Source organism: Alnus glutinosa, chromosome 13 (genome assembly GCF_958979055.1).
Source record: "Alnus glutinosa chromosome 13, dhAlnGlut1.1, whole genome shotgun sequence".
Taxonomy (NCBI): domain Eukaryota; kingdom Viridiplantae; phylum Streptophyta; class Magnoliopsida; order Fagales; family Betulaceae; genus Alnus; species Alnus glutinosa.
In genome coordinates, this window is record NC_084898.1 from 18,859,437 (window position 1) to 18,877,800 (window position 18,364).

At 34.4% G+C, this 18,364-nt stretch overlaps 2 protein-coding genes across 3 annotated transcripts; one reads left to right on the forward strand and one right to left on the reverse strand.

The window, feature by feature from the left end:
• Positions 1-362: 362 nt before the first annotated feature.
• Positions 363-8,000, reverse strand: LOC133854586 (SH3 domain-containing protein 1). 2 transcript variants are annotated; one of them, XM_062290824.1, is made up of 10 exons: positions 7,793-7,999; positions 5,848-5,961; positions 5,623-5,692; positions 5,396-5,544; positions 4,752-4,853; positions 4,473-4,673; positions 4,096-4,158; positions 3,803-3,955; positions 1,205-1,279; positions 363-669 (listed from the first exon to the last, which is right to left on the reverse strand). In XM_062290824.1, the coding sequence occupies exons 1-10, from the start codon at positions 7,850-7,852 to the stop codon at positions 544-546; spliced, it is 1,113 nt and encodes a 370-aa protein (XP_062146808.1). In that variant the 5' UTR covers positions 7,853-7,999; the 3' UTR covers positions 363-543. The 2 variants fall into 2 exon arrangements, with proteins under 2 accessions (XP_062146808.1, XP_062146809.1); XM_062290825.1 differs by lacking the exon at positions 1,205-1,279 and having other exon boundaries at positions 7,793-8,000.
• Positions 8,001-13,615: 5,615 nt separating this feature from the next.
• On the forward strand, positions 13,616-16,475 carry LOC133855004 (putative B3 domain-containing protein At5g66980). The gene is made up of 4 exons (XM_062291297.1): positions 13,616-13,814; positions 14,793-15,183; positions 15,289-15,434; positions 16,013-16,475. Exons 1-4 carry the CDS (start codon positions 13,728-13,730, stop codon positions 16,343-16,345), a joined length of 957 nt encoding a protein of 318 aa, XP_062147281.1. The 5' UTR covers positions 13,616-13,727; the 3' UTR covers positions 16,346-16,475.
• Positions 16,476-18,364: the final 1,889 nt, after the last annotated feature.

Consider the following 18,364-nt stretch of genomic DNA (forward strand, 5'->3'; position numbering starts at 1 on the left):
AATGGGTGACCTTTGGTAAGAAGGCTGCATTGGACAAAGAGTTGATGCAGCAGGCATTGGATGCGCACAAGTCAGGTCGGGTTTAGTTAGAGTTCCACAAGATCAGTTTATTTTGTAAAATGTTGGGAAAAATGCTTGTAGTAGTCTTTCTTGACTTTTTTATTTTATTTTTTTAGTGGCTTTTAAGAATGGTAATTTACTTTGATTTCTGTTTTGACAAGTCCATCTCTCAGGTGCTTTATGCAGAGACTACAGTAAAATTTGTTGTTGAAATTGGCTTGTATTAACAGTAATTCATATACTTCATTGCATGAAACTGTTTGTAAAGGCAATGGAAACCAGATTCATTACTTATCCACATATTGATGACTACTTAATTTCCTTAAATCATTAAAGTAATTACAAATTCTAGATCCCTTTAGTAGTGTGCAAGCAGACATACTTGAAGCTTGCAAAATGTTGCGGCTAAGCTTTGCATACAAATGGGAAGTATAATATAGAAGAAAGGAATGTACAGCTTTTTAATGGAGGGTAACCTTGTGATCACGCTTTTGAACTTGCTTCCATGACCTTGCCTGCTGCTACTTTCTCCTGCCTTTCTATGTAAGCAGAGGGAAACCATCCAGCCTTTCCTTTGCATTCTCCTTCAGACCATCCATTCGCAGCCACCTGGTGACGTTACAAGAATAAAAGACACTTGAATGCAAATCCAAGATAAAACCAATTCACTCTGAAAGGAACTAAAATCTTATTTGCATGTTTCATTTGCTGTTTAGAAATAATTTGTTCACACTTGATTTCTACAGCCAAATTCGATACAAGATACCAATTTACTCTTCTTTTTTTCTTCAACTCAATGGGAATATGGATAAGACATACATTGCCACTGAGTACACTCTTCCGCTCCATAAATAAGCTCGGGTGACATTTTATATGGAACATATAATGCATTTGATGTGAAGGATTATCTTACATGTCTCGATCATTTACTCAATGTAACTAGGTGGTTTTTCAAGTAAAACTTGAAGCATACACTTTCTGACTTGTTATACTGCTAAACGGTACTGGACCCGAGGACCCTCCATAAAAACCATGTATATCGAACATTCTTAGTCATCTTTTTTTTTTTTTGCTTTTCTTTTTTTGAAATCTCTTAGCCATCTATTGTGGGGGTTAGACCATATTTGAATTAGTAGTGAAGTACCTGCCGAACCACAACGTAATCATCAATGGATAGGCTCAACTCCCCTTGATTTTGAGCATCAAATGAATGTACAGCCTGCAAGATGAAGGATAGGTTTTTTTTTTTTTTTTTGGGTGGGGGAGAACAAAGCCTGATATGTTAAAAGCAACAAAGGAAAAGTCAACTAAGAACAGAAAATCTCAAACAATTGCAGCAATATCTAATGTCAATTTAGATATAAAGAACTGCTAACTAAATAAGTAACTTTGGAGAGAAATTCTAGGCTTTTTGAGGATGTGGAGGTTCAGGCTGGGGCTCTTTGTAGAATTTTGCTTAATATGTTTTTTTTTGGGTGTCGGCGAATGGCATAGGTAGTATGTCGTACGCTGATTTTTTACTTTCTTGTTCGTTTCGGTCCTCTAATTAGGGGCTCCTTTGTATACTCCCTGTGTACTAGGGTTGCGCCCCTCTGCGCTCTTTAATGAATTCTTACTTATCAAAAAAAAACTAAATAAGTAATGCCTAGGATTGAGATTGGGACTAGGATCTAGGATGTTTCACCCAGCAATCTCATGTTTGCAACTGGAGACAGGATTATGATGCCAATTTCAATCCTAGTATATTTACAAGTAAGCTAGAGTTACAACAACACACATGTTTCACAGCACATGTAAAATCAGGTCAAGAGCAAAGAGAGGCAAAAAGGCCTGCTTCAAACCGAAAAAGAACCATAGCCTAATGCTGTAAGTGATTGGAGATTCTATAAAGAGTGGATACTTTATGATGCAAAGGTATATAAACCCAAAAAGAGAAAATCAGTATCCATTCTCTTCTTGCTTTAACTTTTCACTATTTGAAAATACCAAATGATCAAGAATTTTGAGTTTTCTTTGTTCTTCGTTGAAATTGCTAGGTGGCAACCAGAGGCACAAGACTAAAGGTGCAGCAATCACCATTGTCAAGAAAATACAATACGCAGGCTCGCACTCTTTGAGGTATATTGTGATGCCGTGCTCTCAAGACACATGGCATTACTAGATTGATTTCGCCACCATTTGTTACAATTAGAGGACACAATAACCATATATGCGGGGATACCCCAAAAAGACTAGCCACAATTGTGGCTCCCCATAATCACTCATATAGCCTAATTCGAGAAGAACACCCCAAAGAGAGGCATAAATGCCGATTTCAAGACGAAGTACCATAGCCTAGTGCTTTAAGTGATTGGAGAGTATACAAAGAGTGGACACTTCACAAGACAAAGTCATATAAACCCAAAAGAAGCAAGTTAGTATATATTCTCTTCTTCGTTTAGCTTTTTAGCATTTGAAAATAGCAAATGATCAAAGATCTTGAGTTTCTTTGTTCTTGATTGGTCCAACTGGGTGGCAACAAGAGACACAAGATTAAAGGTGCAGTGATCACTATATTCAAGAAAATATGATGCACAATCTGGTTTCTACTTTTTGAGGTACATTGTGATGTAGTACCCTCAAGATATATGGCATTACCAGGTTGACTCTTATACGATTTGTCACAACTATGAAACAGTCCAAGTTGACCTACCACACAACCAAAGTAGGACTTAACACATGCTCATGCTAAACCTTTATGATTTAATTCAGGGAACTCTAACCAAAACTGAAAACCCGACTCAATCAATCAGCCAACCAGCACCACATTGATCGTAGCTGCTGCGGTGTGGTTTGGTTTTCCATTACTAATTGTGCAGTCTAGTGGCCAGTTTTCAATGAACAACATTGTTGGTCTGTAGTTGGAATCTAGCAAAACCCAATCCCTTAGGCCGATGCTTACCCCTAGGCGTATGGCAGTGGCATTAAGGTGTTTAACCGTTGGTGCGAGTTGGCAACGCTGATTGTGGGTGATGTGATGAATATTGGGTTTCGGTGTTGTTTGGGGATTCGAATTTGGAACCTATATATCATGGGGGTCCGTTAATAGCGATTGTGTGGTCGGCGTTAGATGGTAAAAGTGTGGTTATGATGGTCAGTGTGGTTTTATGCGTTGCAAAATGTTCAGTATATTTCTCAATCCCCTGAATAATGAATGACTCGTATTATCCAACAAAGTAGTTTAATAGTTGCCTACTCACTCATGGGTGAATACCTATAGCAAGGTGGAGGGTGAGGTTGTGGGTTCAAGTCCCATCGAGTGCGTATGTGACTTACCAATCCAAAAAAAAAAAGTTGCCTACTCACTTAATGGTGAAGACCTATAAAGGATTGACAACTGGCCATAATCTCACGCTTCTATTTTAAGGTTAGAATGCAATCAGATAATTTTTTTTCTTTCTTTCTTGTCATGTATCAACAGTTGGTATTCTTTAAAGTACAATGACTTGATTTGATTGTCATGAAAATCAATGGTAATGAAACAAACCAATTCTATAACCAATAAGAATCAAACTCCATGCTTCGCTAAGTGTTTAATGATGCGTCTTGCTATGCAAATATGTGAATTTATTTCATGGTGACAGTCATACAACAATTCTGATAACAAGGAAAACTCTCTCCATCGCCAGTTTTTTTTTTTTTTTTTTTCCAGTGTGGGGTGCTTGGGAGGAGGGATGAAATCCTGAGAGTTCAGAGGTCTCACCTTCGCAATAAAGTACTTTTCATTTTGAATAGTATGCCCATGATCACCAGATCTATTTGAATCAATATTTTCATGCACTTGCTGATCATACACGTCTGTCCACATTCTCTCTGACGGCAATGAAGACTCTTTCAATTGCTTCTCCAGTATCATCTAACTCCAATAATAACCATGCAATAAATAAGAAACTAGTAAAGGCAAACCTTTGACAAACAACAAAATATAAGATGGTCATGGGGAACAGAACAAATTACAGGCGACTGAGTCCAAAGCCAGGGTACATAGTTACAAACCTCGGCATATAGCTTCTCTAAAATAGTAATAACCTTTTGATGATAGGTTCTCTCAGCATCCACCTGCACAGATGATCCCTTTTGAGGTTCAAAAACAACTCAAGTACCACCAAAAGATCATGTGCAGAAAATTAGAATAACTGAATTGAATTTCAACAATAAACAAAATTCTACATAAAACTAAAGCCATTAGTAGAATGGGCACCAAACTGCTATCGCACATTTTTCATATCTACAAAGATCCTCATACATAGCTGGAGAGAGTTGAGTGAGGATGCGTTACAAATTCTTTACTTTATATGAAATAAATGAAAATTGAACAACTAATACAAAATAAATGAAAAGTGAACTAGCCTTTTTCATGCACAGTGATATACCATAATACGAAGCTTCTGGAAAGTTATTTGTTGCTGTTGATCCTCAACTGACAACATGGCAGCAGTTGCTTCTCTCCCAAGTGCCATAATTGTAGATTGTAGCTCAGTCAGTCTTGCTTCTGCATTTTGAAGCCTCATTGAAGACTCCACAGAAATAGAGGACTCCCTCGACTTCAGTCGGCGCCTCAACACTTCAGCTGCCTGATGAAAAGATAGTCAAAAAGATATGCCATAAACCCTATAGCACGATTTACAAACAGATAAGACATAAATGATCACCTGGGCCTCTGCCTCTTGGCGCAATTTGTCATAACGGTGTGTCAAGTGGCGAGCATCTTCCAGAGGAGCTCCTGTTATTTGAGCCCGTAGTGGCTCAGATACCTACAGATTCAATACCTGTTACACATCTAGAAACATAAAATAAAATAAAAAATAGTAGTAAAATTGGACAAAAATTTAATTTATTAGAATATGACAGAGTTTAACCTAAGATATTCTTTGGTTCTAGGAAATATGTCTTACAGTAAATAAGAGTACACTATTTGAGAAATTCAAAATTCTGGTGAATTACACAACTCAAAAATGGGGAGAGATGTTAACGATCCTGCTTCATATGGTTTATCCAAGTTTTCTAATGACTTCAATGTACCACCACACATCTCACCACCATATTTTTGGAAGTTTTTTCTTCAACATTTAGGAGGTGTTTATGTTGCTTTTGAAATTTAAAGAACAGTCCCAATTGCTAATAAATGATAACATCTATCTATGAGATGTATGTATTCTATTATTCCTTCACTTTGGCATGTCCCATCAAAGAAATTGCTAGAAAATTTTCAATTCATGAGATGGATTATCGAGGACTATACCTTGTGAAATTAAAACAATATTCATAAAAATAAATGCAGTAAGTGAAGAATTACCTGATCACCAAGTATCCCAAGAAAAGTCTCCTTGTGCTCCTCCATCGAACAATGTGAGGTACCAAAGTAAACAGAAGCTCTTGCAAGAGGAGAACTAGTGCTTTGATTCTCATCTCCATATTTACAACAATCTTGAGCCAACTTCCTTACTAGATAATTTAATGCAACTTTTCATGAATCCACCTTGTAAAGGAACAAAACGAGCAAAGAAGTAAAACTACGCTCACCTATCTCCATTTGCTTTGAGCTTAAAGAAACAAAGGCGTCAATTCCACGAACAATATTCCGCTGAAAATGCTGTGCACCATATTATATTTTAAAACATTGCTTAGATTAACCATCATTGATGCATTTGCTAATCTTGCATCACCTATTCATCCATTAGACCCACTAGGCCAAATAAGTAAATGCTGGTATTACTTGGTAAAGTCTTGATGACTGATTGACTGTACCTTAGCTGCTCTCGTAGAATTGTATAGATTTTGAAGTTGGTGGTGACACTGAAGTTCAGCTTCATCAACCATAACTGTTTCATGACCAAAATGTCCCAGTTGTCTTAACACTGCCTGCAAAATAATGACCATCAGAATCTGTTTTAGCGACATAAGACACGGGATATGCAGTATAGGAATGACCCCATTCAAATACAATAATTTAAAAAGCAGAACGCAACACATCTAGGATATGCCCAAAAAGACATGTATGTGTGTGAGTATGTATCTTACATATAGTCAATTTTTCATTGAAGTGTTGTATATATCAAAGTTTTAGGGTGTAATAGTTTAATAATGCAACCATAAGTTCCTAAATGAGTCAAAACATGTGTAAATCCCTTCCTACATATTCATGTTCAATTTTGTAATACTCTTTTTGATTTGGGAATTTTTGTATGTATTGTATCGAATGAATTTGAATTTGAATTTGTAATCTAGATGGAAATGGAATGAAAAGATAAAATGTTGTATTGAAGAAATGGATAGAACAAAGGAAGCTGAATTCGAGAACCGCAGGGTCTCCAAAAGAAGAAAAATACAATCTGTGAATACAATTCTGAGTGACCCAACCCATTCTACAATTTGGGCTTTATACCTGAACTATATACTAACTAACTAATACAACTGTCCAATTACAGCTCATTCAGCCCAACCACTTCTTACAGTTATTAAACGCCCAGCATCACTACGAAATGTAAACTTCAACTAAAACTGCATACATGTTTATCTACGGAATTAACCCTTCACCACTTGCAATGCACGCTGGTCATTGTGCTTCTCGAAGTCCAGCTGTCAGCCATTCCTTCTCTTGCTTCTGCCAACGCCATCACTCCTTCTGATTACACACTGCCCCATATTTTGAATCACACAATTACACTACTCAATCTCTCCTGTTGCTACTTCTCATCTCAACCGTCCATTAGCTTTAACCCTACCAATCCCTAAACGAGCTTCTCAAACCTTCTCAATCCTTCTTTCACTACAACAACATTTCTCAGCCTTATTGTCTTCCTCTTTCTACGGTGATCATGAAAAATTACTCTTTTATCAAGTTCTATACTTGAAAAGATCATATCCTAATTTTCCATGTGTTTCCGCTATTCCTTCAGCATACTCAAGTATTAAGTACTAAATGCATATTTGTAAATATTTGAAAAGTATCATATCTTATACATATCCAATACAGATACAGCTCCCTTCTAAAAGCATCTATGCTTTAGAAGATCTAATTTGAAACAAATGAAACCATACATGATACACATTAACTATGATGTGAAACAAATGAAGCCAATTACATATTAATATGATCAACATCAACTTGCTTCTTCCACTGAATCTTGATTACACAATATGAAAGCATGATCAGCGAAATTGACCAATCAAGTGTGAGTTTAGTTCAAAATACTTACATGGTACTCATCAGAAAATGTTAAATTCTCTACAGTGTTTGAAATAAGATGTCTCGGTAACCACTATATTTATGATCACTTTCCCATGAGTCCAAATCCTTAACATTAACTATGGCAATCAAGTTTTAATTTTGGAAAATTTGCTTCTTTTTTTAAAAAAAAGAAAAAAAGAAAAAAAAAAAGAGAGAGAGAGAGAGAGCAGAAAGACAGCTTTCGGGAACTTTTAAATTAATCTTCTTTCTTGCTGGGGAAGGCCACGCGGGGTTTAAGGGCATAAATTATGAACAACTTTCACAAGTACTTAATGAAGAAAAATGCTCCAAATTAAACTCTGTTTTTCATACCTCACACTAAAAAATATGATTCTGATTGATAATTGTCCTTTTTGGGGACAAGAAATAGATTCATTGAAAGGTACCAAATAAACCCATTACAGTTTTAACCATAACATGATCCATTGAATTGGAGAGCAAGAGAAAAAGGTGGAAGATCACCTGCTGTTGCTTGGCAACTTGCTCCCTCAGCTTGCTCGCTTGCCTCCGTATGCTCTCCATATTGATCGGAAAGCCCTTTCTTTTTACGCTTAGTTTTACAGGGAACACAGAGAGAAAGAGGAAAATGTAAAGGGTTTGGGAGTGAAGTGAAAAAAACTGTCGGGAATCGCTTATTAGCGAAACAGAGAAAGGTGTCGGTCCAAAATATGTCTATTCCTTGTCTTTTTACTTCCACTGAAAATGAACGTAAGGGCCTGTTTGGTAGCTTTTTCTGTTTGTAAAACAGCAAAACGCGTTTCTTGTTGTTGATTGAATGATTGCAAACTGTATTAAAAATTAAAACAAATAAAAACAAAAACACCAAAAATAAAAAATTCTAAAAACTTATACATCTTTTCGAAAACAGTTTTTCAGTGTTTTCATTTTGTCTAATTTGTTTTTCTTCCTCGGTAAAGAGAAATATTATATATATATATATATACACACACACACGTATATGTTAAATTATATTTAATTATTTGCATACTTACATAAATATTAGTATACTTATGACATAAATAATAATATTATATCAAATATATCATAAATTATTTAATATTTTTTATAAATTATAACTTATAGCATTATAACATATGACATACATTTTTTAATATACTCTTAAACTATAGCATTATAGCATATACTTATAGTTGATAACATATGAGTATATAACATTATAACATATACTTATATATACATAAGTCAAGCATAACAAGGGAGTCGAGCTTTTTATGAGCTTGTTTACGAACGTTAATCGAGTAAAGCCGAGTATATATCGCCTAATAATCAAGTCTAGTTTCGTGTTTACAAACATATCGTTTAGTAATCGAGTCGAACTCAACTATGTTCACAAGTAGACTGAGTAGTTATGTTCATTTACAGCCCTACTTACTTCACTTTCAGCCCAAATAAAAATTATGATACCTAACCATTTATCCAGTGAGATGGATTCTATAAATAATTTCTCATAATCACTTATCCGAATTCTCTCAACTTTGAGCAAATAATTGTAAAGGATTCTTATTCCCTTTTGTAGCTTGTGGGAGTGAGCTTATTGTGCTCTTTTGATCGGGCCTTCTTTCAGCCTGCATTTAATGCAGACACGTTTTTTTGAATTTACAAAAAATTGACCTTAAACAAAGTGCAATTCCAGTGATAGTTTGGGAGTACGAACTTTAATTTAAGGGTTAAATATAGGAGTGACAGATGAGCCCAACTGCTCGTGAATTCAGTTCAATTCGGCTCGTTTAAACTTGATTCGATCTCAATTTGAAAAATAAATGAGTCATTCATGAACACAATAATCTGCTCATATATTAAATGAAACATACTCGTATAAAACTCGGCTCTGTTCAAACAAAGCTCGTGAACTTGGCTTGTATAAGTTCAACTCAACTCGTTCGGTTCGAATCATTAGCTCTTCCATGCGTGTGTGTGTGTGTGTAAAAATAAGTTTTATAAATATAAGATTATATAATTGTAGTGTATAAATATTAACATAGTAAACATAATATATATATATAATACTACAAACGTTCTATTTAGAATGTGAAACATATATCAAAGTTAAAATTGTACTGAATTTTAATAATTTTTTTTTGAGGTAAAAAATTAAAAATTATTATAAAACCATAATCGAGATCGAGCCGCTCGAGCTCGATTGGAGGCTCGGCTTGTTAAGTTAGCCGAGCTCGAGCCAAGCTCGAACTTGGCTAGGCTCTTAACAAGTCGAATTCGAGCAACCCTTCAAAACTCAGCTTGAGCTCGAGCACCTATACTATGTATTTGAGTCGAATTTGACAGCTTCAAACTCGACTTGAATACAGCCCTTTAAATATCATTGACTCCCTTAAACTATCTCTTATTTACAAGTTGCCTTGCAAGTTATCACTTGTCACACTTAACTCCTTCTCGAACTATCATTTTTCTTGCAAAAAAAACCCCACCGCTAATAAATCTCGATAAATTAAACGAACTATGCGTTTTTTAAACAAAAAAAAAGATAGAAACACCTCGAATAAAAAATAAAATAAAAAAACTACATAAAAAAACTAAATAAAAATATTTAAAAAATATGGGTCGTCGTCAAACCACCCCCAAGTGTTTGGGGGTGGGTCGGCCACCCCCAAAAGGTGACTTGACAATCCTTGAGGGTGGTTTGATTAGCCCTATAGCGCCCCAAGTTTTAAGACATAAAATATAACATCTTAAATTTGAATTTAATACCTAATTAGGATACCAAAGAATATATAAATATTCATTAATATTCAATATGTACATTTATAGGATTAAATATTCATTAATCTTATAATTCTAAATTGATTAAAGAAGTTTAACAAATCTTAAATCTAAAATTACGATAGAAAGAAAAGAAACCAGTCTAACGAGAGAGCGATCGATCTAGACGTTTTGACAATCAATCCATACAATGCTTGATCCTCGATACTTAGCGATCGATCAACCTGACGCTCGATTGCCAATGCTTAGCGCTCGATCGACATAGTTATGCAAAGCGCAGATTTCATCAAACAATTGTCCCTAATATTTTTTTATATAGATATAGATATTGTCCCTAATATTATAGAAGTCATGATTTCATGCATGACTCATCACCACAGCGCATCACCCAGCTTGCTGCCCACGTTGCTTACCAGCCGTTGATCAAGTGTGACTCAAAGTTGTCTTAGCCGTTTAAAGCTTCTATAAAAAAAGGTGCAGCCCCTTTGTTGACGCATTGCTCTTCTTCCTTCTTTCTCTGTTTTTCTTTCATGGCAGAAAGCTTCTCTCTGTGTCCTTTGTAAGAAAAACCCAGAAGCTCTCATCTCTTTCGGCCAGCAGCTCAAACAGCAGCAAGTTCTTCTCTTCTCCTATATTTCGATTTACAACAGAAAAAGGAAAGGAAAAACAGAAAACTCTCTCTCTCTCTGTTCTCTCGGCCAACAGTGAGTCCAGCTCACTTTCTGCTTGAGACAACACCTTTCTTTTAGCTGAACCAAAACTCAGTTATCTTCTTGGTGGTTTATCCGACCAGCAAGCTATTTAACGAAGAAACTTCTCTCTGTCTCGACTTGAAGCAGAAAGGAAAAGAAACTCTCAAAAACTCTCCCTCTGCTTCGGTTTGTAACAGAAAAAGGAAGAGGAAAATCCTCTCAAAACTCTCTTTCTCTTATCTCCCTCTCTGTCGTAGCCAACAAATCTCTCTCTCTCTCTCGGGCTCGGCCAGTAGTCCAAAGAAAAGCAAGAAAAGCACTCTCTCTCACTCACAGTGCCTCTCGGCCGGTTAGTGGACAGCAAGGGGATTAATATCCCAGTCCTTTTTTCTTGAAGCTTTTGGTAATTAAGTTTCCTAAAGCTTTAATTTAGTTTTTATGATTTTATAAGTTAATGGGTTACTTAATGTTTAAATGTTATGTTTAACAGGTATTTTCAAAAATGAAGTATTTTGTAAATAAGCTGTTATAATGCCCGAATAAAAATATATATTTTATAAAAAGTACCGTTATACGGCCCAAAATTATAAAATATATTTTTAAGCATTAGTCATACTAATGCCGTTACTCTGCCTAAATTTTATAAAAGGATAAAATATAAATTATCTATAATTATACAGTTATGCTGTCCACGTATTTTAACAAATATTATACCCATTATTTATATTAATGAGGTTGTTATTACTATTTTTATACAAAAAATATTACATTTTTTGCATACTAATGCTGTTGTGATGTTTGTTTTACTTTGTATGTATTTTAGGCATTAATTAATAAATGTCGTAATAATGCACACATGAAAATATGTGGTCATGCAATCGGTCTATGTTGCATGCCATTATAATATCCAAGCGATATTAAGAAGTTCTGTTAAGTTGTTTTGGAATCGAAAGTGATAAAGATAATAAAATAATATTCTTAGCGATTTGTACTAACACACTATCACATGTACAAAACTATATTATAATGAACACTTGTGTGAATATTTTCCGAAGCAGGAAAAGGCTGTAAGTATAAATTACTTACTGAGCATGATACTGATTTCCATAATCTAATGATTATAGATTTGTTGAATTGTATGTGTGTGAATGGAACATTGCATTTTATGCTTCTTGTTGTGATTAATGAATTGTTAGAGCAAGACCAGGAGTTAGAGGCCCACGACACCAATGAATAATAAGACCGGAGATGATTAGAGTCTTACGGCACCAATAAATATTAAGACCGTATCATGAGTTAAAGTCTTACAACATAAATAAATAAGACTGCATATAGAACTGTCATAATATCATTGCATTATATGTTTTTAAATAAGTCAGTAACTGTTATTTTATTGAAACAATTGACTCACACAATTACAGTATGAGATTGTAGAGTTACCCACGATCTTGTAGATGTTTATGTAGGAATGAAAGGAGAAGGATCAGGACAATTAGGATCTTTTTACCGATACCGATATATGTGGATGAGGCTATCTACTGCCTCTTTAGTGTGATGGATTACCCTGCTTAGTCTATCTTTTTATATTTATGCTGTGATTTGTCTTTATGCGTTTCTTTGGTATGTAATAATTTGTATTATGGTTTGTATTAGGTTAAAATAATGATTACGTAATATATGTGCTGCATGTGGCACATATGTTACAATTTTTAGTGAGTATTTATTATGTAAGAATACTTTGTTCATATTAATTTATATCTAAAAGTATTTTAGTTAGTTCTGATGTGTTATATTCTTAAGTTTTAAAAAGAACAATATGTTTTGCTACAAAATTTTATTGTCTCTGATGTCATAATGTCAAGTGGTTTATTAGATATAACCACTTATACCTTTTTTGTAAAAAGCGGAGTGTTACAAACACGAACCGCCTGGGGGTGGTTCAAGACCACCATCAAAGGATCCTTTTTTTTTTTCTTTTTTTTTTTTTTTTTTTTTTTTTTTTTTTTTCTCTTCTGTTGATGGCTTTATTTATTTTTTTAAATAATAATAATAATAATAATTTTTTCATTTTTATTTAAGGGTATTTTTGTAATTTTTTCTTTCTTAACGATTTTGACTATCAAATGGATTTTTTTGCTAACAAATAATAGTTTGAGGTTGTTGTTGAGTGTGCCAAGTGGTAGTTAGTAGACTAATGTATAAATGAGTAGTAGTCAAAGGGGTAAGTATATTTAGCCCTTAATTTAAAGGCCTTTAAACAACAATCATTTAGTATATACCACAAAAATGCTTTTACATTTTTTTTTTTCCAATAAAAAATATTATTTAGTCCATAGGTTTTCATTCTATTTCAATCTAATCCTTATGTTTTTAATTTCATAATGAGGTCCTTAGTTTTTTTTTTTTTTTTTTCAAATATGTCACTCTGTCAACGTATCATCCACTTAATTTACATGTCACATCAAACCAACCAATTAATACTACATGAATCACGTTTGACACGTGATATGCCAACTATACATTATATCTTTGGAGCCTCTCCGGGGATGGCCAACCACTTTTTCTTTTTCTTAAAAAGAAAATTAAACTTTTTTAATTTTTTTTATTTAAGATATATTTCTAATTTAAAGTAAGTGTGCGACGTGCACGTATAATTGGCACCATAACACTGCGGTCTTTTATTGAAAAGATAAGAGTAACCAATATAAAATAGGTGATTTATAAAAATAACCAGAATACATAGTTTAATTACTAAGTAAAATTGAGATTTATAAGTAAATTTTGGGCTCTTTTATAGGGATATAGAAGGCCTATGTATACGCGCAGCACCGCCTTATAAACAGCGCCGGTTATCGAGGAATGAATCAAGGAAAGCAACCAAAGCGTCACACTCGAAAGAAACGTGGGAAAGAAATCCCAGAAAAAAACAAAATCCCATAAAAAACAAGCGAACACCCAAAACAGGAATGGTGAGGCTTCGCGGACACAGCCGGCCGGACAACAGCCCGGAGTTCTTCAAAGTTTTCCTCCCCTACACGAGCTCGCACCAAATGGTAATCTCTCTCCCTCTCTCTCTTTCTCGCTATTACTGTTTCTCTAATGGTTGGTGGGTATATGTGAGGCTTTGCTATTCAGTGACTTTTGTATTTGTTTTTGATCAAAAGGGTAAAAGACTGGGTCTTTCTTTTTGGGTTCATTGATTCATAAAGTTCTTTTTTTGGTTCTGGTTTGTCATCATCAAACTTGATACAAAAGGCCTCGTTTTTATGTGTCAGCCAGCCGTCAGGGGTTTGAATCTTTACGATATATCCGAGATTAGAAAAGGGTCTACTTGATAGAATGATATTATATTTTACACCTTTTTTCTTTTTAGAAGTTCGGAATTTGATGTTCTGTTTTGTAAAATACCATGATGATGATGGGATTTTAATTAATTTTTTTTCCCCATATGTTATTATATAATTCAATAATGTAGAAACTAGCAAACGTTGTAAAAGAATTGTTTAAGATGCATGACTGTTAGTAGCCAGCGTTAAGCTGTTATGATTGAAAAGATGTGAACTTTATACGTATTGCCATATATGTATGTCTCCTTTATATACAACCACACTATAAATTATATTTTTTTTTAAAGAAAAAATAGAGAGAGAACAACGTATAGTACTTGAAGAATTGTGGATAAAGAAGTTCTTTCTGCAAAGTATATCAAACAGTGGACTTCTATGTCGTGCTTCTTGGTCTTCCTTTAATTTTTTTTTTTTTTTTTGTTCGAGTTTTGATAAGCCTTAGATTCCATTTGGATATTAATAGGTTCTTTTTAGAACCTAAACAGGTTATTAGTCTTGTCGTGTAGGCTATATTTATCCTAGAACAACATTTGTATTCAAAGGAAGATGATTAAATGTTCTATGCCCTATGATATAGATTACAGTGTGTACACAAGATAGGAATGAGTGTCTTGTGCAGTGTTTTTGAATATTAGATAGACTGCTTGTTATCTGGTGAAAACTTAATCTTATTTGATATTGCAGGCCATACCGCAAGCTTTTATCAGGCACTTCAATGGAGCCATACCAAAGAAGACCATTCTCTTTGATCATACTAAGAAGCCTTGGCATGTCACACTGGAGCAAACTGACGGGCGCTTGTGTTTTAAGAATGGTTGGCAATGCTTTGCTAGTGATCACTCTTTGAAATTTGGAGACTTCCTGGTTTTTAAATACAATAGTAATTCTTCGTTTGAAGTGAAAATATTCGATAATACTGGATGCAAGAAGGGAGAAACTGTGGCTATTGAGAAGACTATTCCAATTGTGGATTTGGAACAAGATTCTGAACCAGAGAAAAATTGTAGAAGACTCACTTGTGCTGGCAAGCGAAAGCTTTCGGAAATAGGCTTCAAGAAAAATGAAGAGGCAGGCAGTGAGTTGTAGTTAATTACTTCTTATTTTCAGCTAATTGCCTATCTTCCAGTTTTTGTTTTGTATAACATGAATATATATGATTTAGAAAGTTGTATGCTTACAGGCTCATCTAAAGCTGGTCGGCATAAATCACGAAGAATTGTTGAAACAAATCTTGAAAAACAGATTATCCCAAAAGTTGCCCAATTTGTTGCACCAAAGAATCCATACTTCGTGGTGGCCTTTGCTAACCATATGCAGTATACATTGGTGAGTTTTTTGGTCTTGTATTTTGCAGTGTATATGCATTGTTGTTCCAATATATGTTGGGTAGGGCTAAGCACCGCCCCCTTACGAGCAGATTTCAGCCGCCTTAGCCTGGCCCCCGTATCCGCTCCCCAGCGGAAGGCTGTTCCAGAAATTGCCTGCCCATCCACAGGGGGCGGAGATCGGCTGTAACCACCCTCAACGGATGGATATTTTTTTAGGTCTCTTCCGTTTAGCCCGTGATTCCAAACTTGCCCTTTTGCTGGCCTCCTTGAAAATCTCAGTGGTGACCTTGTGCTGAATCTGGAGCGCACGCAATAATAACCTAGATTAAAACTAGTTTCTTTTTATTGGAAATTCTGTAGGTGTGAATCAAATTTTGTTTTTATTCTTGCAATATACTCTTAAATTTAATCTGAACGGCAAAACTTACTCTCTATTTTTTATTGATCAATCACCTTTTGTATATATACACAAAATTGTTATCTTGCCACTGTGAATTTAATAGTCATGTTAGCTTGACACACTTTCTTTAAATGGCAGAAAGAATAAAATTTTCATGATATTATTTCTGATTGCAGAATGTTCATAGATCAGTGATACAGGCATTTAACATTAGATTTAAGGAAAACATGGTGATTCGTGACGAAAACAGAAATTCATGGCCAGTGAAACTAAGTTTCAGAAATGATGGCCGAATTTCTCTTGGTAGTGGATGGTCTGATTTCAGAAGGAAGAACAACTTACAAGTAAGAGACCAATGTGTGTTTGAGTTTGTCCTTGGAAGGGGAAATATGTGCAAGGAACTTCATGTTCAAATTCTTCGTGGAAATGCAAGATTAAAGAAACTTTGTCACCGTTGGCATTTGCAGCAGGCAGGGGAGGGGGCCAGTTCTTCACATAGTGTAGGTTGAACTTAGTCATGTCATTGTCACAGTTTTTTTTTTTTTGTTAAATTTCTTGTTTCTGTAGATACTCCTGGTTTGAAAATTTGTGTTTAGATCCTGGCACTTGACTTTCATGATTTCTTTGGGGATTGATTGATTTTATTTTGAACATTGCATATCCTTGGGCCTAGCACTAGGAATAGGGGAAAATTTCTAACTTTTTGTCACCTTGCAATATGCACAAGACCACCTTTTTATCCATGCCAATGGATTTACAAGCGTCTAGGGCATCAACTCAGACTTCTAACCCCAGTTTCATCTTCTGAACCTCGGTGTCTTTTTAAATCATTACATTTGGGGTAATTACCTTTTTCTTCCGTCGAGTTATTGTCAATATGTCACCACAAACTAACACCCCGATCAAAAAATAGCATTTAACCATCATTTACATATCAAAACTCCAATTCCGCCAATTAAATTCGTGAAAAGACTCAAATACTATATCTTCAAATCAAAATTTACGTAAAATATCCTCAAAATTAAACACATAAAAAAAAAAAAATTTAAAAAAAAGGAAAGAAATGGGGTGGCTACGAGGGGCCATTTTTTGGAGTGGTTGCAAGGCCAACCCCAGAAAAAACCTAGGTTGGCCTCGTGACCACCCCCCTCCCCCAAGCTCGCAGGGATGGAGCTAGAGTTCTTATGTGCATGGATCAGCGGCCAAAAACTTTTTTTTTGTAGGGGCTAATAGGCTTATTTTTTATTTTTTATTTTTTATTTTTTTACAAATTTTTTTTGCCGCCCCCCCCCCTTTTTTTTTTTTTTAAATATATATATATATATATACACACATATATATTAGGTTTAATATTTTTTATTAAATTGCTGTTTAAGGGCATTTTTGTTTTTAAACAAAATTTAACATCTAAAAATCGCATATTCCGTTCAATTTAACGAGATTCTTTACTGAAATAGAGGTAATGGTATGAAACTGGTAGTTCCATACTCTATTTTAAACGAGGTGTCAATTCATGATGACATATTAACAATGACTAATAGTTGATGAGAAAAAAAAGGTAATTACCCAATACACTTGGTTTAATTATTTTGTAATCAAATACCAAATGGAAGGTTTTTTTTGTCTTGAATAGCCTGTTGGTTTATTTATTTACTTATTTTTATTGAATATGGGAAAGGAGAAAAGGGGAGACTAGTCTGTTGGTTACAGTTGAAGTTTTTTACTTTCTTGTTTCTCTACAGTCTGCCCATGGTTATTACCTCATTTTATTCTTAATATGAAAATTTGTGTTTAAATTCGAACTCGACTATCATGCTTTCTTAGGGATTAATTGTGTAACACCCCGACCAAAAAGACAGTCGGTGGAATATTTGCTTATTTCACGTGACGTTACTACATTATTTTAACTCTTTTTTTGAAACTATAAACTCACATTTACATAAAATGTTAATTAAACACCATTTGGATCAACACTTGTAAATGAAAAATTAATGTCTGGTTTTTATTGTCATGTTATTACAGTTATATGACAATTGTATAGCAGTCTACTAAATAGCGTTATTCATAAAAATTATGTAATAATCACAACAATTTATGAGACCCTAAAACTGTGCTTGGTTTGTAATTAGTTGTTAAAATATTAATTAAATAGTTAAAATTTGATTTTTTTTTTATAAATATAAATTTTTAGAATAAATAATAATTTAACATATATTAAGATTTAGAGTATAAATATTAACCTCTAATCCAGGAAAAAATGGAGGCATTACTATTATCAGGGTAACGGTTATGGCGGTTTGCTAGCTGGCAGTTATTGCAGTACTGAAGTCAAACCGAACAGCTAACCGCATGTCAAGTAATTTGTGTTTTGGGCCTCTTTTTAGTGCATTTTTTAAACAGTTTTTAGCCTGTTTTAATGTTTTAAAAGAGAGTTTTTGACTCCTTTAAATAACTAAGCAAATATATTTTTAATATAATTAAAATTCAAAGTATGTCTTACCTCGGCTACCATCACAGTCAATCATAAA